A 25,747-nucleotide genomic window follows, 5' to 3' on the forward strand; every position below is an offset into this window, starting at 1 on the left:
ATTCACACACGGTGGTGGTAAGCTACATTTCCAAGCCTAGATAAATGGTTGGTTTGCATCAGGAAGGAGTTCTGGCTTCAAAAATCATGTGAATTAATGTGGAAACTTACTGTGGTCATTGTTGATGGGAGAAGCCATGAAAAAAATAAATTATATGTATGGATGGGTGATATGCTTTATCACAATATACTGTACAATGGGACCTGAATTTACAAACAAACCCCTCTATTTGCAAACTTTTCGATTTGCAATTTTTTAGATCAAGCCAAATATGCCTGTGTGCAAACCATGTGTCTGTGTGTGAACGCTTCATTCAGGTGTCTGCAGGCAAAAAAGCAAGGCACAACTTTGTTGCAAGGCGGAGCCCTTCACTTAATTTGCTTTCGACAAGTTTTGTCCATTTTAATAACTCAATAAGAGTGCCAAAACCTTTCAGACTAAGGTGGAAAGGAGGAGCAAATCGCTATGGTGTAAAAAAAAAAAAAACTTTTTGCGAGGAGTACATTCATGGCGCTCACAAGCATGACTACATCAAGTTTTAATTGTAATGAGATTGGTCTTTTGCCAGAGCAGACTTATGTCAGAGCAGGGGAGAAGACATTATCTCTCTTCTTGTTCTACCTCGGTTTCAGCTCTTCCAGGACACAAACACACAGAAACTTTCCCCCTATATCCCCGCCCCGTTCCTTTTCCCTCTGTCTGCTGGTTCTCTTCTTCTGCCGATGTTAATGTGGGTGTATTTTAACTTTTTAAATGTTTATTATTGTAGCAATATGGTTGTTAAAGGATTTTTGTGATTTTTGTTTGCGGGGTACCATAGTGACTTCTGTGTGTGTGTGTGTGTGTTGGCAGAGCATATAGGAATCAGAATCAGAATCATTAATCAGCTTTATTGTCATTACGCAGGGTAACGAGATTGAGACCATTTCAAACAGTGCGATGGTGCATGCAAAAAAACAATGTGTAAATATTTTGAAATATAAAAAATATAGAAGTGCAAAGAAAGGTGTGGAAGAGAACAGTGTACACTCTATACCACAGTGTACACACACAGAGAACAGTGTACACTCTATACCACAGTGTACACTCTATACCAGGGGTCGGGAACCTTTTTGGCTGAGAGAGCCATGTAGATGAACTCCTCTTCACGTTCCACCACACCACCGTCAGAACAAAATTCGGCCTTACTACTTGGGCCTGACAGCCTATATTCATCCCTTACCCCCTGGCAAGTCCTCTTACTTCCCCCTGTAATGAACCGGGTCCAATGTTTGTTTGACAATATTCCCGGCCCCACTCCTAGTGGGTCCTCAGCTCCAGCCTGCGACGGAGTTCGGTTAGCCACTTTGGACAGGGGGATTCAAATACAAGCCAAATATTTTTAAAAGTATTTCCGTGAGAGCGATATAATTTTTTTATTTTTAACACTGAATACAACTATATGCGTGCATTTTTTTAAAAATACCAACATTTTTAGAGTATAATAAGTCTCTTATTCTTTTTAATAACATTGTTATTCTGAGACTAACCAAAAATAAATAAAATACTTTTTACCATTAATGCGACTTCTTGAACAGGTGTGGTAGAAACCAGATGGATGGACGAAAATACATGAGAATGTTTTATATTTTGAACGTTATTTTTGACGCTGTGATTACCAGCGGAATTATTCAATACTTATCGTGTTAAGCAATGTCAGCTAAGATTTATCAGAGAGCCAGGTGCAGTCATCAAAAGAGCCACATCTGGCTCTAGAGCCATAGGTTCCCTACCCCTGCTGTATACTGTCTGTGCAAATGTACACTCTATACTCTGTACAAATGTGACTCTATACAGTGGGTGAAATGAATATATACATAGAAAAAAAACAGGGTGGTTGGTGGAATGGGTTACTGTACCAAAGAGAAGGCAGTTATGAGGGTCAATGGGGCAGTCCGTTCAGGGTGATTATGGCCCTGGGGAAGAAGCTGTTCTTTAGCCTGTTTGTCTTGGTTTTAATGCACCTGTAGCGCTTCCCAGAGGGCAGCAGGTGGAACAGGTCAGAGCCAGGGTGGGTGCTGTCCTTGATGATGGCACTGGCTCTGTTGAGGCAGCAGGAGGTGTAGATGTCCAACAGAGAGGGGAAAGGTAGGCCGATGATCTTCTGAGCTGTCTTGACCACTCTTTGCAGCCTCTCCCTGTCTGCTGCAATGCAGCTGCCGTACCATACTGTAATACAGTAGGTCAGCAGGCTCTCGATGGATGACGGTAGAAGGTCAGCAGCAGGTCAGGCTTCAGGTTGTACTTCCCGAGGACTCTCAGGAAGTGTAGCCGCTGCTGAGCCTTCTTGATGATTGATGTGGTGTTGACTGTCCAGGAAAAGCCGTTAGATATGTGGAGTCCAAGGTACCTGCAGGTGTGGACCCTCTTCACACGCTCGCTGTTGATGTAGAGGGGGGCATGGTCGGTGCTCCTCCTCCTAAAGTCAACGATGATCTCTCTGGTCTTGCTGGTGTTGAGAGCGAGGTTGTTTTCCAAAGACCAGGCCGTCAGCTTCAGGACCTCCTCCCTGTAGGCAGCCTCGTCACCCCTGGAGATGAGCCCGACCACTGTGATTAATCAGCGAACTTGACGATAAGGTTGTCACTGTGGGCTGGACTGCAGTCATGGGTGTAGAATATATCAGCTCGTCGTCATTTTGACTTTTTTATTTAATAGAAAGTTGATCCATCACCTCCTTATTATGTTTGTTTGATGTACAGTACTGCAAAGCACTTTATATTTTGTTCAAAGTGTATACACCTTCATTAAAATAGGGACTTTTGTTGAAGCTGGAACCGATTATTCATGTTTCCTTTTTTTTTTATGGGGACCTTTTGCGTCTATAAACAAACTTTTTGATTTACAAACCCCGTTCAAGAACCAATTAAGTTTGTAAATCGATGTTCCACTGCATATTGCAGCCTCCTGCGATAATGAAATATATCACAATATATTATTTGGAAAGCAAATGATAACACAACTATTTTACTAAAGTTTACAAAGGCTCGTAATTTGGATGCTAATGTATGTTGCGTAATTTCCTGTTGTATAATTTTCTCAAAACTATTAATAACCTACTTCATAATTTATTGTTAATATTTGGTTACTTTCTGTTGTTACATCGTTTTATCTACAGTTCTGTTAAAATGAACTAACCACTTATTCTTCTGTTGTTTGGATACTTCACATTCACAGTTTTGGTTGATACCAAAAATTGGGGATGGATCCTATACCAAGTAGCTACAGAGGCAGTATTGATCATACCAATCGTGACACTGAAACTTTATTTTTTCAAGATTATAGAATGATTACATTTTTAGTCAGTTCTAATCAGATAAAAACACAGGTGTAACAATATCAGTTATTTGAATTATTTCCTACTATTGACCCTGATTTTATTCAGTTGGGTTTCCTCTGTCCAGGGATGTAATCAATAACAAAAGGACCAAAGATTTAACCACTGTATCAACTATATCGCGATACTATACTTGGTATTGTTACTGTCAATATTTGTATCTGCTTTTGTTTACATTCGAGTGTTTAGCATGGCTTATTGTATCCTCCTACAGTGTGTAGTCTAGCATGTGTAGTTATTCCTCATTATCCAGTGATAATGACACCTGTAAAAAAGGTATTTGCCGCCATAGAGGCAAGAACTGCTAAATAAGAAACCGCTTTGCACTGAGGAGGACATCAGCCGCTAGTGAGAATGCTACAGTGAGCTGAGACGCGGTAGTTCACTTGTCGCTGTCAAATTTGCAAGACACAGCTAGAATTTGTCATTAATATGCATTATCACAATATGACGATAGTATTCATAGGATATATTGCACAATCCTAGTTTAATGTAAAATATGGAGTTTTTTTCTCATTCCCTTTTTTAACCAAAAGTCTGAAGTAGACCTGATTGATTGTATTCTGGGTGACATTGTTCTTTTTCTTTAAGGGGATGTCTAGAGGCCCTGAGCCCACTAAGACCCACTCAGTTGCATCATCACTGTATGCAGACAAACGCCAGTTGCTCACAACTGACAGTGAGTGGGATCATTGCGCAAGAGCCAGCTCTCCTAAAGTATCCATGCTGACACCTGCTGACCCTCAGCACAGTCACTCTCCACTTGATCATGACTCGGACTCCGATCCCAGGTCAGTCTCAGAAGAAGTCTTTCAAGCCAACTCGCAGCTCGACTCGGACACGTCACCCGAGCTTTCATTTGAGGCTGAATTGGATGGTGCAAAGAAGGAGAATCCATTTGTGAAACGCGACGAAGGAACTGGTGTTACGGGGGATTCTGAGTCAAGTCTCGAATCTAGTGTAGACCCAGAAACAGCTTTGGGAGCTGGTTTAGACAATGAACAAGAAGAACAGGATATTGATTCAGAGTCAGGTGGCGCAGATACAGAGTCAGATGCCCAACCAGAATTACACCCCATGTTCCCGGCAGAAACAGATTCAGACATTGTGTCCGATCAGATTCTGGACTCTCAGGACTCCGTTGAGTCTGAGATTGACATAGATTCAGAGCATGAACAGCCAACTGATGATCCACAACCTCTACGCTCTGACTTAGAGGAGGAGTCCCCCATTGGACCTGGTCAGCGGCCACTTCTGATTGCGAACCCCATTTTGCCGAGGCGGACAGAAGAAATCGAAGAGGAAAACACAGAAAATGAGAGCGAGGACTTCTGTGCGGTGTGTCTGATTGGTGGGGAGCTTCTCTGCTGTGATCGTTGTCCAAAGGTTTACCATCTGTCGTGTCACATCCCACCTTTGATTCGGTTCCCTACGTAAGTAACCGAGTCTTATTGTATCTGATCAAACCCTGAACATCTAAGCATGTGTTCATTTGTTATGTTCAGAGGTGACTGGCTCTGCAGTCTTTGCAGAGACGTTCTGCAGGCAGAGTGTGAATATGACTGTGAGACCAGAAGAACATCTGGGGAGCACACACCAGTTCCTTGCTTGTCTCTGTGTGATCAGAGAGTAAGTCCCTCATCATGCTCACTTTCCTTAAGGTTTTGTTTTTAACGAGGCTTTTTTTTTTTTTTTGTCAACTTTTTGCAGAAATGTGAGCGGCTAACCCTACTGATCCTCAGTAACCAGCTGAGTGCGCCCTTTCATGAGCCTGTCAGTCCACTTGTGAGTGTTTTCCATGCTTTGTTTTTGAGTTAAACTCAGTCTCCACTTCTTGTGGGGGAGCAAGCAGCAGGGGAGGTTTTCATTATTTGTGTCTACAATCTAGTATTCATGTTAGAACAATACACATACCTGCAGCTAGGTGGCAGTCGGGCTCAATCGAACAAACAGGCTCCCAGCAACACAGCAACACGTGTACTGAGCTAACGGAGGTGAATGTCGGATTTGACAGGAAACTCCCTCATTTAAAGGTGGCTCAGTCCAGAGCGCGTATCCTGGATGAAAACGCGTACTGACAAATCAAATCAAATCAACTTTATTTATATAGCACATTTAAAATTTACCACAGGGGTAGCCAAAGTGCTGTACAATTGGCAGGTTAAAAACGAGAACCGAGCAAACACAACACAACACAAACAGAACATGATAAAAAATAAATAAATAAAAGCTAAAAACAGGTACACAGCAGGTGTATAATGGGGCCCCATTGCAGGATGGATATCATTCAGTGTTAAAAGCCATGGAATAAAAGTATGTTTTTAAGAGAGATTTTAAAACAGGAAGAGAGGAGGCCTGTCTAACACTCAAAGGCAGGTCGTTCCAGAGCTTGGGAGCAGCAGCGGCGAATGCTCTGTCACCTCTAAGCTTCAGCCTTGTGTCAGGGACCGTCAGTAGCAGCTGATCGGCTGATCTTAGGGATCGGGTGGGGCATTAAGGCTGAAGGAGGTCGGAGAGATATGTTGGCGCGAGGTTGTTTAGACATTTAAAAACAAATAGGAGTTTAAAGTTGATTCGGTAACGCACAGGGAGCCAGTGAAAGGAGGCTAATATAGGGGTGATGTGCTCACATCTGCGGAGCATCAATGACAGTGTTAATAGTTTTGAACAGAACTCTGGGGTTGTTACAGTTAAAAGATATAATCTGAGATAGATATATATTCATCTCTGCTTTTACAGTCATCTGAAAGGAAAGCAGACTTTCTTTAGAAATGGCAATGGACACATGCAGCCTGTCTTTTTTCCATTTTCTCTCTGCTATCCGACACTTACGCCAGGCAGCACGAGTGACGTCATTCAACCAGGGCTGAGGCGTGGCTTTAGAGCGGCGGCACTTGAAAGGAGCGATCGTGTCCAGTATTTGTAAACAAATTGAGTTGAACCCAGAAACCAAACTTTTCAGTATTCAGACAAACAGAGGCTTCAGAATTATCATCACAAAGAGTCGAAAAAATTGAGGAGAACAGAGCAAGAGACGAAGAATTAAACATGCGAGAGCGTTGAGGCGGAGCGCACAATTTAACCGGAGACTGATTTGGAATATCAAACAGGATCAGCATATGATCAGAGAACACAGCGTTGCAATTGTCCAAATTAAAAACACACAAACCATACGAGCACCAAATCGAGTGTATGCCCGCGTTCATGTGTGCAACCACACACAGACTGTACAAAGTTAAATGAGTCAATGACATTCAGGAAGCTCCTGGAAAGCGACTCGTCTGGACAGCAGGTATGAATATTATAATCACCCAAAATAAGGACACGATCATATTTGGGCAGGATTTCAGCCAGAAATTCAGAAAAGTCATTTATGAAGTCTTTGTGGTACTTGGGTGGTCGATAGACGACGGTACACAGGACGACATCAGAAAGACCCAGTTCGAAGCTTGAAAAGGAGGATTGCAGGCGGATCTGACGGCATTTAAAGTCGTTTTTAAAAACGACAGCTAATCCTCCTTTTTTTCGGCCGGACGACCGCGGAGAATTAAAGTAGGAACACCCCGGAGGCAGAAGTTCATTAAGAGCGGCGGACTCACCGGCTCTCAGCCATGTTTCCGTCACACAGAGGAAGTCAAGTCCGCGGGAAGTGAAAAAATCCATCAGGATAAACGTTTTGTTTGTCAAAGATCTTGCGTTCACAAGACCGAACTTGGCAGGGGTCAGCACGTCCAAGGGTGCAGCTAATTCAGGTGGGGCCCTACACACAGCTCGCAGGTGGCGGGGATCCACCCCGCGCCTCCAGGGGCGGGGACAGCAGGAGCGACGGCAGCAAGCCTCATCCTTCGAACCAACGATAGGAACAAGCCAGGAACCGTTGGGATCCAGCGAGGGTGGGTGCAGGAGGAGACCGGATACCGCACCATTCCTCCTTCGGTAAGCCACGGGTAGCCGGGCCATGAGTGCCCTAACTTTCACCAGCTGGCCGCCACGTTTACCGCGGCGCCGTAGATGCTTCCGCCGGGGGAGAGGAGCCACGAGGCGGGAAAGGAAGGCAGGAATCCGGCCAGGTAAAAAAGCTGACTGGGTACGTCGAAAAACCAACGTCGAAGTTGATCATATCAGCGGGAGAGGGGCAAATATCAACTGTGTTTGGCGGTCATACACAAGCGGTGAGCTGACAGAGACGAAAATAGACGCAAACAACACAAAAACTAACAGAGCTGACAGCGAGAGACGGCAGGCCAAAGCACATACTGGCGCCATCTTGGAAGCTATCAATCCCATCAAGACAGACTAACAAATTGTACTTGTTACCTCCCTGCTTGGCACTCAGCATCAAGGGTTGGAATTGGGGGTTTAATCACCAAAAATTATTCCTGGACGCGGCCACCGCTGCTGCCCACTACTCCCCTCACCTCACAGGGGGTGATCAAGGGTGATGGGTCAAATGCAGAGAATAATTTCACCGCACCTAGTATGTATGTGTGTGACAATCATTGGTACTTTAACTTCAACTCAAAGTTAAGAGGAAATTATTGTGTGTGACAAAATTATTGTGTGTGACAATCATTGGTACTTTAACTTCAACTCAAAGTTAAGAGGAAATTGCTGCAATCAGCTTTTTCCACTTAACCACATGGGAGAATAGTGTTGCTGAGCCAACCAGAAGAGGATTTTTTTTTGTCAAGATATAATCAGGGCTGTTCCAGGCTAAATTAAAGCCCTCATCAAATATGAATTTAATTTGATGCATGTTTTGTGCTAGAATAAATTGACATCATTACAATGGGCAGCGCGCTGTTGCAGTGGTTAGTGCTCAGGCTTCCCAGCAAGAACGTCCTGGGTTCGATTCTCGGGCTAAAGCTTTTTCTGTGTGGAGTTTGCTTGTTAGCTCGCTGTGACTGGGTGGGTTCTTACTGGGTACTCCAGCTTCCTCCCACCTCCAAAAACATGCACCTGGGGATAGGTTGATTGGCAACACTAAACGGTCCCTAAGTGTGTGAATGTGGGTGTAAATGTTGTCTGTCTATCTGTGTTGGCCCTGCGATGAGGTGGCGACTTGTCCAGGGTGTACGCCGCCTTCCGCCCGAATGCAGCTGAGATAGGCTCCAGCACCCTCCGCGACCCCGAAGGGGACAAGCAGTAGAAAATGGATGGATAGATGGACAATGGGCAGCAAGGTGTCACAATGGATAACACTCATGCCTCACAGCAAAAAGGTCTTGAGTTCGATTCCCAAGCTAAGGCTCTTTCTGTGTGGAGTTTGCTTGTTCGCTCCCCTTAACTAGGCGGGTTTTTTTGTGGGTACTCCGGCTTCCTCCCACCTCCAAAGACATGTATCTGGGGATAGGTTGAATGGCACTTAATTGGCTCTAGTGTGTAAATGTTGTCTATTTGTGTTGGCCCTGTGCTGAGGTGGTGACTTGTCCATGGTGTACCTGAGTGCAGCTGGGAACCTCCCCGACCCCGAGGAGGACAAGCGGTAGACAAGTGGTAGAAAATGGAAGGATGGAACAATAATAAAACATAAATGTATGTAGCTGGCTTTGTCATCTCCAACTGGGATTTGAACCCAGTACCTTTTTGCCTTTGCCATGAGGAGAAATCTGCGTTATATTGAGAGGGCACAAAGCGACAAGAAATACTGTAGGTTTGGGGTAAAATTTCATATGAAACACACATTCATTCATTGACATTTTACATTCACTTTTTCACGCAAAAGGAGGGCCCTATATACACAGCACATGTTCTGCCTCCAAAAATTGGGTAACATTCTGGTAAAAAAAATTTAGAATGTGATGACACTGGGAAAGAAGGACGACATATGCCAGTGGAATGAGTATTTATTTTTTTTGCTATTTGAAGCAAATACTCTCATTTAAAAAAAAAAATGTTTCGTAATGACATCAAATTTCATCACTTTGGAATTAAGGGTTTTTATTTTATTTCAAAGATAATATAGAAATACATTTTGTTCGTTGACGTCACATCATGGCCAAAGTAGTGCGAAAACAAGTGCGAAAACGAGCGCGTCACTTGTTGCGTCCATGCTAATAAATGAGCCAAACCAAACCTGTGTGTTGTTTGACTGAATAAAAGTTAGTCTGTGGCCTCTGAAAGGTTTTTTTTCTTCGTGGCATCAGAGAGTAACCGGTGTGACAATCCCGCACGTCGGCTGTTGTGGTGATCCCAGGATTCAGAGAAGGCGCTTCCAGGCAAGAAAGAGGTTGTTTCAATTCAAACAACTTTATTAATCCCTGAAGGGCCAATTCATGTTTAAGGTAATTAGGAAACAGACAGGAGAAATGCAATAGGTTTAGCAGGAAACTAGAAGGATACATACACTAGATCAGTGATTCACAAACTGTGGTACGTGTACCACTAGTTATACGTGGGCTCCATCTAGTGGTACGCCAGAAAAAAGCACTTGATTAGTGTTTTGTTTTGAGTTTTCATTTTCCTATATACAAACAGTGTTACTGTTCAAACTGTGTAATAAAATAATCAATACACTGCCTTGTTTTTAATGAATGCTTAGGCTACTACACTACTGTATTTTAATGTTGCTCATTATGGTGTTTTTTTCTGAGGTGGTACTTAGTGAAAAAAGGTAAAGAACCACTGTACTAAATAATGAACCAGAAGTGAAGGGGTGACCTAAATAACAATGAGGAACAGCTGTGAAGCAGGACGAGAAACAGAAAGTAAAGGTGCTGCAAAACACAGAGCCCAAAAAGCTAATACTGACAAAAAAAAAAGAGCACCAGAATTGGAAGTGATACTGAACACAGAAAAATAACGGACAAAGTCCAAACTGTCATGTAGGATTATGACAACTGGTTTGGTGTAACAAAACACAATGCCCTGATGTAAAGATTATGATGAACTTGGATTCATATCCAAATGTTAACTGCTGCTGCATCCTTGTGTAGGCTCGTCATTACTATCAGATCATCAAGAGACCCATCGACCTGTCTGTGATCCGAGCCAAACTCAGCAAGAGGAGCACGCAACACTACAAGTCACCTGAGCAGTTTGTGGCTGATGTCTATCTCATGTTCCACAACTGTGCAAAGTTCAACTATGTAAGTTGTCAGCTCCACAAACTTGTGTTCATTCACCTGATGTTGATTGTGTTTTTGTATGGACGCAGCCTGATTCAGAGGTGGCGCAGGCAGGCCGCAGCCTGGAGGCCTTTTTTGCCATTAAGCTTGAGGAAGTTTTCCCAGGCCAAGTTTTCCCAGCGCTCGAGCCAGACAGTGACAGCGATGAGTATGACGAAGCCTACCGAGCAGCTGACGCTGGGTTCCCCTGGCCGGAGAGGAGGGAGCAGTGCCACAGGAAGAGAAAGAGAAGACAGTCGCTTAAGTCAAGAAGACATCACTTCTAACTTCTTTTTTTGAAGTTTGGTATTTTTGTCGAGGAATGTTTGTGTTTTTATTCTATATTTCTAAGAAGAATAAGGCTGCCTCATGCCCAAAATAAGGGTTTGCCTGTTTCTACCTGTGCTTGCATGGGTTCTGTCCGGGTACCCCAATTTTCTTCCACAGTCCAAAAACATTTGCTATGTTAACTACAAGCTAAAGGTGTGAAAGATTCTCTGCCCCTGTGTGTCAACCTAAAGCCTCTTTTCCACTGCATGGTACCAACTCTAACTTACTGCACTACCAAGGACTAGTAGGTACTGTTGTAGATGTTATGTAGAGTAGATGTTCCAAGCATGCAAGCCCTAAAAGTGAAGTAAACGACTGCTGATCACTTGCTGGTCAAACAAAACTTACTGACATCAGCATTAGATGACAAAATGACAAATGCACTTGGAATTAGCTCACTCTATTGTTGTGCCTTCATTTTGGATGCTGCAATGTTAGACTCCACAGTCTCCATTCTGTTGCATTGGTCCATTTTCTTGTTACCTTTAATCATCTCTTAAAGGGGAACATAATCACAATTTCTGAAGTGTTAAAACCAATAAAAATCAGTTCCCAGTGGCTTATTTTATTTTTCGAAGTTTTTCTCAAAATTTTACCCATCACGCAATATCCAGAAAAATGGCTTCAAAGTGCCTGATTTTCACGATCGGTATATCCACCCGTCCATTATCCTGTGATGTCACAGCGTGAAACCACCAGAAACAAACATGGCGGATAGCACAGAAAGGTATAGCGATATTAGCTCGGATTCAGACTCAGATTTCAGCGGCGTAAGCGATTCAACAGATTACGCATGTATTGAAACGGATGGTTGGAATGTGGAGGCAGGTGGCGAAAACGAAATCGAAGAAACTAAAGCTAGAGCCATATCACGACAGACAGCGGCACAGGAGGAAGTGAGGACGAATTTGGCGATCGCCTTCTAACCAACGATTGGTATGTGTTTGTTTGGCATTAAATGTGGGTGGAGGGAAAGGCTGGATGCAAATATAGCTACAAATGAGGCATAATGATGCAATATGTACATACAGCTAGCCTAAATAGTATGTTAGCATCGATTAGCTTGCAGTCATCCTGTGACCAAATATGTCTGATTAGCACTCCACATAAGTCAATAACATCAACAAAACTCATCTTTGTGCATTCATGCACAACGTTATAAGTTTGGTGGAAAAAATGAGACAGAAAAAGAAGTGGCATAAATCACGTCTTAGTTAAGACATCCAGGGGGTTTACCTCGCTCGTCTGCGGAAACAGACTGCCGTCGTCCCTGAATAGCTACCGAGGCACTCCGGCAGATTCAATGGTGGTCTATTTTCTAATATTGCAGATTTCTTTGACTTTATCGTTGGAAATACATCTGCTTTGAGTGTCACAGGATATCCACACATTCTTGCCATCTCTGTCGTAGCATAGCTGTCGTCGGTAAAGTGTGCGGAACAAACGAGGGACTTTCGCATCTTTTGGCCACAGGTGCAACTTGAATCCGTCTCTGTTCGTGTTGTTACACCCTCCGACAACACAACGACGAGGCCTGATGTCTCCAAAGTACGGGAAAACAGTCGAAAAAACAGAAAATAACAGAGCTGATATGACTTGGTGCGTGTAATAAGTTTGAGTCAATGGCGGATTGCTTCATGTTGTGACGTCACGGGTGAAAGGCCATCGCTCCGACAGGCTATCAATTGAAAGGCGTTTAAATCGCTAAATTCACCCTTTGAGTTTGGAAATTGGTTAAAAAAACATATGGTCTTTTTTCTGCAACATCAGGTTTGGTGATAATATTCCCCTTTAAATAAAATGTCTCTATTTATCATGGCCAACTTTCACATTCTCTCCCATTCTTGTTTTAGTGTCTTGTCTTGATTTGACTTAATGCCTTCTGGTTGTTGCAGTTTCACACCACGACTCAGACTGTACTAATTGGAAATGGTAAACCAACCTTCTGTACATAAAACAAGATGTGAGCCAGTACTGTGCTGTGGAGAAGGGGCATGTGTGAGCTGGGATAGGCTCTAGCAGTATATCATGCATGGAAGTAGCAAGACCACACAGAGACCACAGATTTCCACCCTTTCTGAAATATTTGTTACATGCAAAATAAGACGCTTTAAAAAGATGAGATTTTTTTACGTATATATCGTGACATTGTTATGATCTGAAATAAAATTAGGCCTACTGCCATCTGATGGCAGGCAATATAACATCTAAACTGACATGGTGAACCCAAGCAACACATGTTTTTGCATTGAGTTTTACAGCATATAGTTGAAATAAATAGCACATTCGTGGTTGCTACATATTATATTTTACTCATAATTTCCCCTTGACACAGTAACCATCACTTGCCTGTTCTATTTCTACCTGGTATGATGTACCGTGATGTTTGCTTATGTACAAAAATGTGTCTTTAGTATGTTGTTAACATTACAGCACTTTTATATATTATATTTACTAAACAAATGCCCACTATTATGTAACGGTACTTACTGTACATATGCTTATGTGTCTTGTTCTGATTGTCACTTTTCTTTCATAGTTGTTTGTGTTTGTTGTTTTGTACAGTCTTCTGTTGACCAGAACACACACACACACACACACACACACACACACACACACACACACACACACACACACACACACACACACACACACACACACACACACACACACACACAAATACTGGTATATACACACACACCGGTTATAGTGTTGTATATGTATACACATATATACATACTGTATGTATTAATATATATACATGATGTATATGTATATATATATACATATAAAAACAGTGAAGTTGGCACTTTGTGTAATTCTTAAATGAAAACAATACAATAATATGAAAATCCTTTTCAACTTATGTTCAATTGAATAAACTGAATAAACATTAAAGATATTTAATGTTCGAACTGAGAAACAGTATTTTGTTGGCAAATAATCATTAACTTAGAATTTAATGGCAGCAACACATTGCAAAAAAATTGGCTCTGGGGCATTTTTACCACTGTGTTACATGGCCTTTCCTTTTAACAACACTCAGTAAATGTTTGAGAACTGAGGAGACCAATTTTTTTAATATTTTCAGGTGGAATTATTTCCCATTTTTGCTTGATGTACAGCTTAAGTTGTTCAACGGTCTCCGTTGTGGTATTTTAGGCTTCATAATGTGCCACACATTTTCAATGGGAGACATGTCTGGACTACAGGCAGGCAGGCCAGTCTAGTACCCGCACTTTTACTGAGAAGCCACGCTGTTGTAACACCTGCAGAATGTGGCTCGGCATGTCTTGCTGAAATAAGCAGGGGCGTCCATGATAATGTTGCTTGAATGGCAACATATGTTGCTCCAAAAACTGTATGTACCTTTCAGCATTAATGGTGCCTTCACAGATGTGTAAGTTACCCATGTCTTGGGCAATAATACACTTCCATACCATCAATGATGCTGGCTTTTGAACGTTGTGCCTAGAACAATCCGGAGGGTTCTTTTACTTTACACAAACAATTAGAAATGTGGACTCCTCAGACCACAGAACCCTTTTCTACTTTGCATCTTAGATGAGCTCGGGCCCAGCGAAGCCGGTGGCGTTTCTGGGTGTTGTTGAATGGCTTTCGCTCGGCATGGAGTTTTAACTTGCACTTATGTAGCGGCCAACTGTAGTTACGGACATTGGTGTTCCTGAGTCCATGTGGTGATATCCTTTACACACAGATCGAGGGCCCGTAATTACGTGCAGAGATTTCTCCAGATTCTCTGAACCTTTTGATATTATGGACCGTAGATGGTGAAATCCTTAAATTCCTTGCAATAGCTAATTGAGAAATGTTGTTCTTAAACTGTTCGACAATTTGCTCACACATTTGTTCACAAAGTGGTGACCCTCGCCCCATCCTTGTTTGTGAATGACTGAGCATTTCACGGAAGCCGCGTTTATACCAAATCATGGCACCTACCTGTTCCCAATTAGCCTGTTCACCTGTGGGATGTTCCAAATTAGTGTTTGATGAGCATTCCTCAACTTTCTCAGTCTTTTTTGCCACTTGTGCCAGCTTTTGAAACATGTTGCAGGCATCAAATTCCTAATGAGCTAATATTTGCAAAAAATAACAGTTTTCCAGTTTGAACATTAGGTATCTTGACTTTGCAATCTATTCAATTGAATATAAGTTAAAAAGGATTTGCAAATCACAGTGTTCTGGTTTTATCTGGGGACTGCGTGGAGAGTGGCCGTGCGCAACCCGAGGGTCCCTGGTTCAATCCCCACCTAGTACCAACCTCATCACGTCCGTTATGTCCTGAGCAAGACACTTCGCCCTTGCTCCTGATGGGTGCTGGTTAGCGCCTTGCATGGCAGCTCCCTCCATCAGTGTGTGAATGTGTGTGTGAATGGGTGAATGTGGAAGTAGTGTCAAAGCGCTTTGAGTACCTTGATGGTAGAAAAGCGCTATACAAGTACAACCCATTTATTATTATCATTTATCTACGGTTTACACAACATGCCAACTTCACTGGTTTTGTTTTTGTACATATATATATGTAAATATATACAGATGTATGTATGTATATACATATATAGATTATATATATATATATATATATATATATATATATATAATATATATATATATACATTCACACATACATATAGAAACATACACACAGCAATATGTATTTACTTTATATAGTAGTAAACAAAAGTACAGATTCTATACTACATTTAAGCAAATTGTGGCCCTTAATCAATGGTCCAAGTACTTTATTGACCCAAATAAAAATAAAAGATGGACCTATGTGTAAGATGCCTTTTTTTTTTTTTAGAAGATGCATTCTTTTGTAATCTTTCATATTAAATGCCTTGTACAAATGAAGGGTCTCCACACCAATTGATGCTGAGTCTTCCCTGCAGTTGAGTAAATAAATGCCACCAGATGAGGAAACCTTAGTTTGTTAAAAAAGATTCAAATATAATTATCAGTGCCCCTAATTGAATCAATTGGTGGCATTTGAGGATTGCATTAGTGATACATTTAACAAATACACTTTTGTCTTTGTTGATAAAATATTTTGATTTTATCTGTGCAAAAAAAGGATTGCCCAGTGACTAAAGAATCCCAAGCCCAGTTATGTTGTTCAATGTTGACAATCATGACAATGTAATCATGTATGTCACTATTAGTTTTACACAAGTTGTAGGCTGTAACGACAATATTGCAAATGTACTTTTAACACAAGCTTGCATCCTGTGGCAAATCATTCAGGAAGTTTAAGTTTTATTTCTGTCTTGTTTTTTTTTTTTTGAGTTGTAAACGTACATAATAAAAAGAGAGCATTCATGTCAGATATCGGGCATTCTTTAAGATCACCTATTTCTTCTCGCTATGCTTTTGGGACGCTCTTGATCAGAGCTTTGGTCAGCAGGAAGTTTGTTAAATTTCATTGTTGCGACCTTCCAGTCAGCAGAGTCAAATACAGAATGCTAATTAAACATTGCTGTAACATTTGCTATACCATAAAATGGGCGCAGAGAAAAGTACTGAAAGCAATACGGTCACTGATTAGGGCAGCATTCTGTGAAATAACATCACTTAGTGCAGGGGTCACCAACCTTTTTGAAACCAAGAGCTACTTCTTGGGTACTGATTAATGCGAAAGGCTACCAGTTTGATACACACTTAAATAAATTGCCAGAAATAGCCAATTTGCTCAATTTACCTTTAATAAATCTCTCTCTCTCTCTCTCTCTCTCTCTGTGTATATATATATATATAAATGGGTATTTCTGTCTGTCATTCCGCCGTACATTTTTTTTTCCTTTCACGGAAGGTTTTTTGTAGAGAATAAATGATGAAAAAAAAAACACCTAATTGAAGGGTTTAAAAGAGGTGAAAAACAGGAAAAAAATGACAATAAAATTTTGAAACATTGTTTATCTTCAATTTCGACTATTTAAAATTCAAAATTCAACCCAAAAAATGGAGAAAAACTAGCTAATTTGATTCTTTTTGAAAAAAAAAAAAAAAATTATGGAACATCATTAGTAATTTTTCCTGATTAAGATCAATTTTCGAATTTTGATAACATGTTTTAAATAGGTTCGAATCCAATCTGCACTTTGTTAGAATATATAACAATATGGACCAAGCTATATTTCTAACAAAGACAAATCATTATTTCTTCTAGATTTTCCAGAACAAAAATTTTAAAAGAAATTCAAAAGACTTTGAAATAAGATTTAAATTTGATTCTTAAGATTTTCTAGATTTGCCAGAATAATTTTTTTGAATTTTAATCATAAGTTTGAAGAAATATTTCACAAATATTCTGTCAAAAAAACAGAAGCTAAAATGAAGAATAGAATTAAAATTTATTTATTATTCTTTACACACACACACACACAAAAAAAATACTTTAACATTGATTTAAATTGTCAGGAAAGAAGAGGAAGGAATTTAAAAGGTAAAAATGTATATGTGTTTAAAAATCCTAAAATAATTTTTAAGGTTGTATTTTTTCTCTAAAATTGTCTTTCTGAAAGTTATAAGAAGCAAAGTAAAAAAATAAATGAATTTATTTAAACAAGTGAAGACCAAGTCTTTAAAATATTTTCTTGGATTTTCCAATTCTATTTGAGTTTTGTCTCTCTTAGAATTAAAAATGTCGAGCAAAGCGAAACCAGCTTGCTAGTAAATAAATACAATTTAAAAAACAGAGGCAGCTCACTGGTAAGTGCTGCTATTTGAGCTATTTTTAGAACAGGCCAGCGGGCTACTCATCTGGTCCTTACGGGCTACCTGGTGCCCACTGGCACCGCCTTGGTGACCCCTGACTTAGAGACTGCAGCTTGACAGGAATATTGTGTATTATCCTTTTTAATGATTAGCTGACATATTTGTGCTGTAACTATTCATCAATAATACAACACAAATACATTAAAAAAAATATTAGCCACAAAATACACAAGCAATATCCAACAAAGAAAAATACATTTTACTTTTTATCTTGCATTAATAACCTCCTGAGAACCAACGTCCTCTGCAGTGGACATTTGTTTTTAGTCTACTGCAGAGATTCTCAAATTGGGGTACGCCGGCTCCCTCTAGTGGTAATCGTTTAATTAAAATAGTGTTTTATATTCCTATATTCAAACAGTGTTACTATTCAAACTGTGATGTTAGAGTGGCCAGAAATATCCATTCATCCATCCATTTTTCTACCGCTTGTCCCTTACAGGGTCGCGGGGGTTGCTGGAGTCCATCTCAGCTATCAAACTTGTTAAAACCGCTTGTTCTTAATGAGTACTTAGGCACTCTACGCTACTGTATTTTAATGTTGGTTATTATGGTCTTTATGACTTATTAGTGATGCTCTGAGCCCAAAAAAAGTCTGCGGGCTATAGAGCGTTTTCTATTCGGGCTCCAGTACTCTGGAATGCCCTCCCGGTAACAGTTAAGAGATGCTTCCTCATTACCAATGTGAGTGTGAATGTTGTCTGTGTTGGCCCTGCGATGAGGTGGCGACTAGTCCAGGGTGTACCCCGCCTTCCACCCGAATGCAGCTGAGATAGGCTCCAGCACCCCCCGCAAAGGGGTAGAAATGGATGGATGGATCTACCAAATGTACCTAAGTAGTCAGTCTTTGCTCAATACTTTTTTTGATGCACCTTTGGCAGCAATTACAGCCTTGAGTCTTTTAAAACCTGATGCCACAAGCTTGACACGCCTCTTTGGGCAGGTTTCTCCCCTTCCTCCTTGGAGCACCTCTCAAGCTCCATCAGATTGGATGGGAAGCGTTAGTTTTCATCGAGCATGTCTCTGTACATAAGCTGATTTTTTTTGTTTTGTTGTAACAAATTTGAAAAAGAAAACCAAAGTAAAGCACTGAAGGGCTGGAGTTGGGCAGCTGAAGTCCCAACTTTGGGCTACCGCATAGCCGGTGTTGAGAAAATGTGCTACTGGTAAAAAAAATGACTGGCCACCGGTACTGAGCATGCGCACGAATGCACATCAATGCTAAGGTTCCCTCGAAAAAAAATAAACCATAGCAATTAAGGTAAAAAAAAATTCTATAAGGTGGTTATTTTTAACATTATTTTATACATTCAAAGGAACAAAACAAAATCAGTATAAACCTTGAACTCACCTACAATGCATGACTGGTTGTTTGTCAGACAGACAGAATGATTCCTTCTTTAGACATGATTAATACAAAAGCTTGCCCCAGGATCTATTTTGGACACAGTCTGAAAATCTCCTCCAAATTCGTTAATTACTTATGTTTCTATCTAATATAAAAAAGAGGAATTGATTAACCTGGACCCCGCCTTAAACAAGCTGAAAAACGTATTGTTGTACGGAATATGTACTGAACTGTGTCATTTCCATATGAGTTGGGAAATTGTGTTAGATGTAAATATAAACAGAATACAATGATTTGCAAATCATTTTCAACCCATATTCAGTTGAATATGCTACAAAGACAACATATTTGATGTAGAAACTGATAAACTTTTTTTTTGTGCAAATAATCATTAACTTTAGAATTTGATGCCAGCAACACGTGACAAAGAAGTTGGGAAAGGTGGCAATAAATACTGATAAAGTTGAAGAATGCTCATTGAACACTTATTTGGAACATCCCCCAGGGGTGCCTGTTAATTGGGAACAGGTGGGTGCCATGATTGGGTATAAAAACAGCTTCCCAAAAAATGCTCAGTCTTTCACAAGAAAGGATGGGGCGAGGTACACCCCTTTGTCCACAACTGCGTGAGCAAATAGTCAAACAGTTTAAGAACAAAGTTTCTCAAAGTGCAATTGCAAGAAATTTAGGGATTTCAACATATACGGTCCATAATATCATCACAAGGTTCAGAGAATCTGGAAAAATCACTCCACGTAAGCGGCATGGCCGGAAACCAACATTGAATGACTGTGACCTTCGATCCCTCAGACGGCACTGTATCAAAAACCGACATCAATTTCTAAAGGATATCACCACATGGGCTCAGGAACACTTCAGAAAACCACTGTCACTAAATAAAGTTTGTCGCTACATCTTTAAGTGCAAGTGAAAGCTCTACTATGCAAAGCAAAAGTCTTATCAACAACATCCAGAAACGCTGCCGGGTTCTCTGGACCCGAGATCTTTTAAGATGGACTGATGCAAAGTGTATAAGTGTTCTGTGGTCTGACGAGTCCACATTTCCTATTGTTTTCGGAAATATAAGACATTGTGTGATCCGGACCAAAGGGGAAGCGAACCATCTCGAATGTTATCGACACAAAGTTCAAAAGAAGGCACATGTGATGGTATGAGGGTGCATTAGTGCCCAAGGCATGGGTAACTTACACATCTGTGAAGGCACCATTACTGCTGAAAGGTACATACACGTTTTGGAACAACATATGCTGCCATCTAAGCGCCGTCTTTTTCATGGACGCCCCTGCTTATTTCAGCAAGACAATGCCAAGCCACATTCATCACGTGTTACAACAGCAAGGCTTCGTAAAAAAACCAGTGCGGGTACATTCGTGGCCCACTTGCAGTCCAGACCTGTCTCCCATCGAAAATGTGTGGCGCATTATGAAGCGTAAAATACGACAGCGGAGACCCCGGACTGTTGAATGACTGAAGCTCTACATAAGACAAGAATGGGAAAGAATTCCACCTTCAAAGATTTAACAATTAATTTCCTCAGTTCCCTAAGTTCCCAAACGTTTATTGAGTGTTGTTAAAAGAAAAGGTGATGTAACACAGTGGTGAACATGCCCTTTCCCAACTACTTTGGCCCGTGTTGCAGCCATGAAATTCTAAGTTAATTATAATTTGCCCCCCAAAGAATAAAGTTTATGAGTTTGAACATCAAATATATTGTCTTTGTAGTGCATTCAACTGAATATGGGTTGAAAATGATTTGCAAATCATTGTATTCCTTTTATATTTACATCTAACACAATTTCCCAACTCATATGGAAATGGGGTTTGTACAAAAAAAAACGAAATCAAGGCTGATCGTACTTGGACTTAAAGTAAACGACTAGCATAAGCTATGGCATAGCAAGAAACAGACATGAAACGGTGACATGAAACAAGTAACCAAACTATGGCATGAACAAACAAAAACTTAGTTGGCAAGCAAACAATCGCATGAAACTATGGCATGAACAGAGAAAAAACAGAGTAATGTCGCCAGGACGACCACCTGGCAAAACAGGCTTAAATAATAGTCTGACTAAAGCCGGTGTGTGATCCGAACACATGAGGCAGGTGAAACTATAGGTCGTCATGGAAACTAAAACAAACAGGGGTGCACAAAAACAGGAACAAATGGAGTCCAAAACTAACAGAACATAACTAAACAATACATGATCAAGACCGCAGATCATGAAATATTGTATAATCTACTAATAAAAGTTTCAATCAAAATTCAATCAATAACATTTTTTTTTTACGATGCAGCCCTTTTCAGGACACTGGATCTCCCATCTTGAGTAAGTAAACTCAAGAGTTGAGGAATAGTTTTTTTTCTAATCCCCGCCAGGATCAATCAATCAATCAATCAATGTTTACTTATATAGCCCTAAATCACTAGTGTCTCAAAGGGCTGCACAAACCACTACGACATCCTCGGTAGGCCCACATAAGGGCAAGGAAAACTCACACCCAGTGGGACGTCGGTGACAATGATGACTATGAGAACCTTGGAGAGGAGGAAAGCAATGGATGTCGAGCGGGTCTAACATGATACTGTGAAAGTTCAATCCATAATGGATCCAACACAGTCGCAAGAGTCCAGTCCAAAGCGGATCCAACACAGCAGCGAGAGTCCCGTTCACAGCGGAGCCAGCAGGAAACTATCCCAAGCGGAGGCGGATCAGCAGCGCAGAGATGTCCCCAGCCGATACACAGGCGAGCAGTACATGGCCACCGGATCGGACCGGACCCCCTCCACAAGGGAGAGTGGGACATAGAAGAAAAAGAAAAGAAACAGCAGATCAACTGGTCTAAAAAGGGAGTCTATTTAAAGGCTAGAGTATACAAATGAGTTTTAAGGTGAGACTTAAATGCTTCTACTGAGGTGGCATCTCGAACTGTTGCCGGGAGGGCATTCCAGAGTACTGGAGCCCGAAATGAAAACGCTCTATAGCCCACAGACTTTTTTTGGGCTTTGGGAATCACTAACGCGTGGCGCAGTAGGGAGAGTGGCCGTGCGCAACCCGAGCGTCCCTGGTTCAATTCCCACCTAGTACCAACCTCGTCACGTCCGTTGTGTCCTGAGCAAGACACTTCACCCTTGCTCCTGATGTGTGCTGGTTGGCGCCTTGCATGGCAGCTCCCTCCATCAGTGTGTGAATGTGTGTGTGAAGGTAGAAAAGCGCTATACAAGTACAACCCATTTAACCCATTTAATAAGCCGGAGTTCTTTGAACGCAAATTTCTTGCCGGGACATATGGTACAATACAATCGGCAAGATAGGATGGAGCTAGACCGTGTAGTATTTTAAACGTAAGTAGTAAAACCTTAAAGTCACATCTTAAGTGCACAGGAAGCCAGTGCAGGTGAGCCAGTACAGGCGTAATGTGATCAAACTTTCTTGTTCTTGTCAAAAGTCTAGCGGCCGCATTTTGTACCAACTGTAATCTTTTAATGCTAGACATGGGGAGACCCGAAAATAATACGTTACAGTAATCGAGACGAGACGTAACAAACGCATGGATAATGATCTCAGCGTCTTTAGTGGACAGAATGGAGCGAATTTTAGCGATATTACGGAGATGAAAGAAGGCCGTTTTAGTAACGCTTTTAATGTGTGACTCAAAGGAGAGAGTTGGGTCAAAGATAACACCCAGATTCTTTACTGTGTCGCCTTGTTTAATTGTTTGGTTGTCAAATGTTAGAGTTGTATCATTAAATAAAGGTTGGTGTCTAGCAGGACCGATAATCAGCATTTCCGTTTTTTTGGCGTTGAGTTGCAAAAATGTTAGCGGACATCCATTGTTTGATTTCATTAACACACGCCTCCAGCTGACTACAATCCGGCGTGTTGGTCAGATTTAGGGGCATGTAGAGTTGGGTGTCATCAGCATAACAGTGAAAGCTAATACCGTATTTGCGTATGATGTCACCTAGCGGCAGCATGTAGATGCTGAAGAATGCAGGGCCAAGGACCGAACCCTGGGAAACTCCACACGTTACCTTAACGTAGTCCGAGGTCACATTGTTATGGGAGACGCACTGCATCCTATCAGTAAGATAAGAGTTAAACCAAGACAGGGCTAAGTCTGACATACCAATTCGTGTTTTGATACCTTCTAATAAAATATTATGATCGACGGTATCGAAAGCAGCGCTAAGATCGAGGAGCAGCAACATAGATGACGCATCAAAATCCATCGTTAGCAATAGATCATTAGTCATTTTTGCGAGGGCTGTCTCCGTGGAGTGATTTGCCCTGAAACCGGATTGAAAGGTTTCACATAGATTGTTAGACGCTAAGTGTTCATTTAACTGCTCCGCAACAATTTTTTCGAGGATTTTTGAAATAAAGGGAAGGTGAGACACCGGTCGGTAGTTTACCATGAGGTCAGGATCGAGGTTAGGTCTTTTAAGAAGAGGATGAATAACCGCCTTTTTGAATGCTAGGGGAACAGTGCCCGAGGAAAGTGATAAGTTTATAATATTTAGCACTGATGGACCTAATAATACAAAGAGCTCCTTGATCAGTTTCCCAGGAAGTGGGTCAAGTAAACATGTTGTTTGTTTTATTCTATTTACACGTGGTAACAATTCCTCTAATGTTATTTCCTCAAAACAAGAGAACCTATTTTGGAGGGCAGTATCCGCCGTATATACAATCGTGTCAGTGTTAATAGAACCCAGTTGTAGCTGGGACGCATTGTCTTTAATCTCCTTTCTAATGACTTCACTTTTCTTACTAAAGAATTGCATAAAGTCATCAGCTGAGTGGGTGGAGCTACTGGAAGGAGTCCCTTGTTGGATTAGCGATGCTACCGTACTAAACAAAAATTTAGGATCGTTTTTATTACGGTGGATGGGATTTGAGTAATATTTAGCTTTAGCTAAGGTAAGCATGCGTTTATAAGTTATTAAACCATCACTCCATGCTTGATGGTGCACCTCAAGTTTATTTGTGCGCCATTTGCGTTCCAGCTTTCTACATAATAATTTCTGAGCTCTAGTTTCTTCTGTAAACCACGGAGTACGCTTTTTGGAGCCTTTTTTTAACTTTAGCGGTGCTATGTTATCAATAGTTTTGCGCAGGGCGTCGTTAAAGTTGTTAGTGAGGTTATCAATAGAGCCCACATACTTTGGGAATGGTGCCATTACCGAGGGCAGTAGGTCAGCAAGAGTTGTCGTTGTGGCCGTATTAATGTTGCGGCTGCTATAGCAGTTATTATTATTATTAGTTTGCCGAACATGCGTCTGAACCTCGAATTTTATAAGGTAATGATCGGACAATACTTTAATATACGGGAGTATCGTAACTTTGGAAACGGTGATACCCCTGACAAGCACTAGGTCAATCGTATTACCGTTGCGATGCGTGGGTTCATTTATTATTCGTGTGAGACCACAGCTATCAATTATAGTCTGGAGCGCTACGCACGGTGGGTCCGATGGGCTATTCATATGGATATTAAAGTCCCCCATTATGATTATATTATCGGCGTGTGTCACTAGATCAGCAACGAACTCTGAGAATTCATTGATAAAGTCCGAATAGGGCCCTGGGGGGCGGTAGATAACAGCCAGGTGTAGAGGCAGCGGTGTGACAGACCTCATAGTAAGCACCTCAAACGATTTATATTTATTATTTATGTTAGGACTAAGGTTAAATTTTTCGTTGTATATTAGTGCGACCCCCCCACCCCTTTTAAGAGGACGGGCAATATGCGCCTGTGTAAAGTTAGGACATGCCTCGTTTAACGCAAAAAAGTCGTTTGGTTTAAGCCAGGTTTCGCTGAGACCGATGACGTTAAGATTGTTGTCTCTGATGATATCATTAACTAACGTTTTGGGAGACAATGATCTCATGTTTAAAAAACCTATATTATAGGTAGTGGGCTGTTTTAGGGAATTTTTGATCAAATTATCCGTAGTAGCAATATTAATAATGTTGTGTTTATTATGCCCAGTGCATTTAGTATAATTACGACCATATCTAGGAATTGATACGACGGGAATTTTCCGATTGTTTGTTTGTTGCTTTGATAGACTGCACGCATCATAGTTAGCCACCTCAGTAAAACACATGTCCAACTCTGAAACACTCAGAAAAACTTGTTCTAATTTAACTGACTCCTTACCCAGACCAGTAGTCTCGCATCTTCCATTTAAATCCGGCTTCAGGATGGAGGGAAGTGGTGTTCTGTGGGGATTAGCCTTCTGCTTTGTTTTTAGCCCCGCTCGGCATCCGCGTTTCCGATCACACCTCTGGCGTCTGCTCCGTAGACGGCCCCCGCTGCTACTATACTCCCCTGCTTCACAGGCCCCTGGATGTAGCCGTCGAAGTATTCCCGTGCTAGTTAGCAGGTCTAGCAAGCACGCGTCTATCAGTCCAAAACGGCCAATATGTCCACATCCAGGAGGATGTATCCTGTTAGTAAACTGCTGTGTATTGAAGGACTCAAATTACATGACATTATTGGATTTTTAGAAGAATTGATCATTACATTGCACATATGAGGTCAAATTATCATAAAACAATTATCATCAACCCCACTTTGTCTCCAGCACAGGAGTTTCAACAATACCATTGCTTATTTTTAGCTTGTCTTTGCTAGCAAGCAAGCAAGCAGAACACAAAAATATCTGTTAAATAGAACACTTAATTATTTCTCGCCATTGTTGGTATATTTTTTTTCTAGCATGGTGGCAGAACTGTGAATCGATAAAACAATTGATTGCAC

At 41.2% G+C, this 25,747-nt stretch overlaps 1 protein-coding gene across 2 annotated transcripts in view; it reads left to right on the forward strand.

The window, feature by feature from the left end:
• trim66 (tripartite motif containing 66) overlaps nt 1-16,161 on the forward strand; it is a 58,373-nt gene extending 42,212 nt beyond the window's left edge. For both annotated transcript variants that reach the window (XM_061883198.1, XM_061883206.1), the window contains exons 14-18: nt 3,968-4,809; nt 4,882-5,005; nt 5,087-5,161; nt 10,312-10,464; nt 10,533-16,161. In XM_061883198.1, the coding sequence (XP_061739182.1) occupies nt 3,968-4,809; nt 4,882-5,005; nt 5,087-5,161; nt 10,312-10,464; nt 10,533-10,769 (1,431 nt within the window). In that variant the 3' untranslated portion in view covers nt 10,770-16,161. The remainder of the gene's footprint in view (nt 1-3,967; nt 4,810-4,881; nt 5,006-5,086; nt 5,162-10,311; nt 10,465-10,532) is intronic.
• Nucleotides 16,162-25,747: the final 9,586 nt, after the last annotated feature.

This window comes from Nerophis ophidion, linkage group LG02 (genome assembly GCF_033978795.1).
Source record: "Nerophis ophidion isolate RoL-2023_Sa linkage group LG02, RoL_Noph_v1.0, whole genome shotgun sequence".
NCBI lineage: Eukaryota > Metazoa > Chordata > Actinopteri > Syngnathiformes > Syngnathidae > Nerophis > Nerophis ophidion.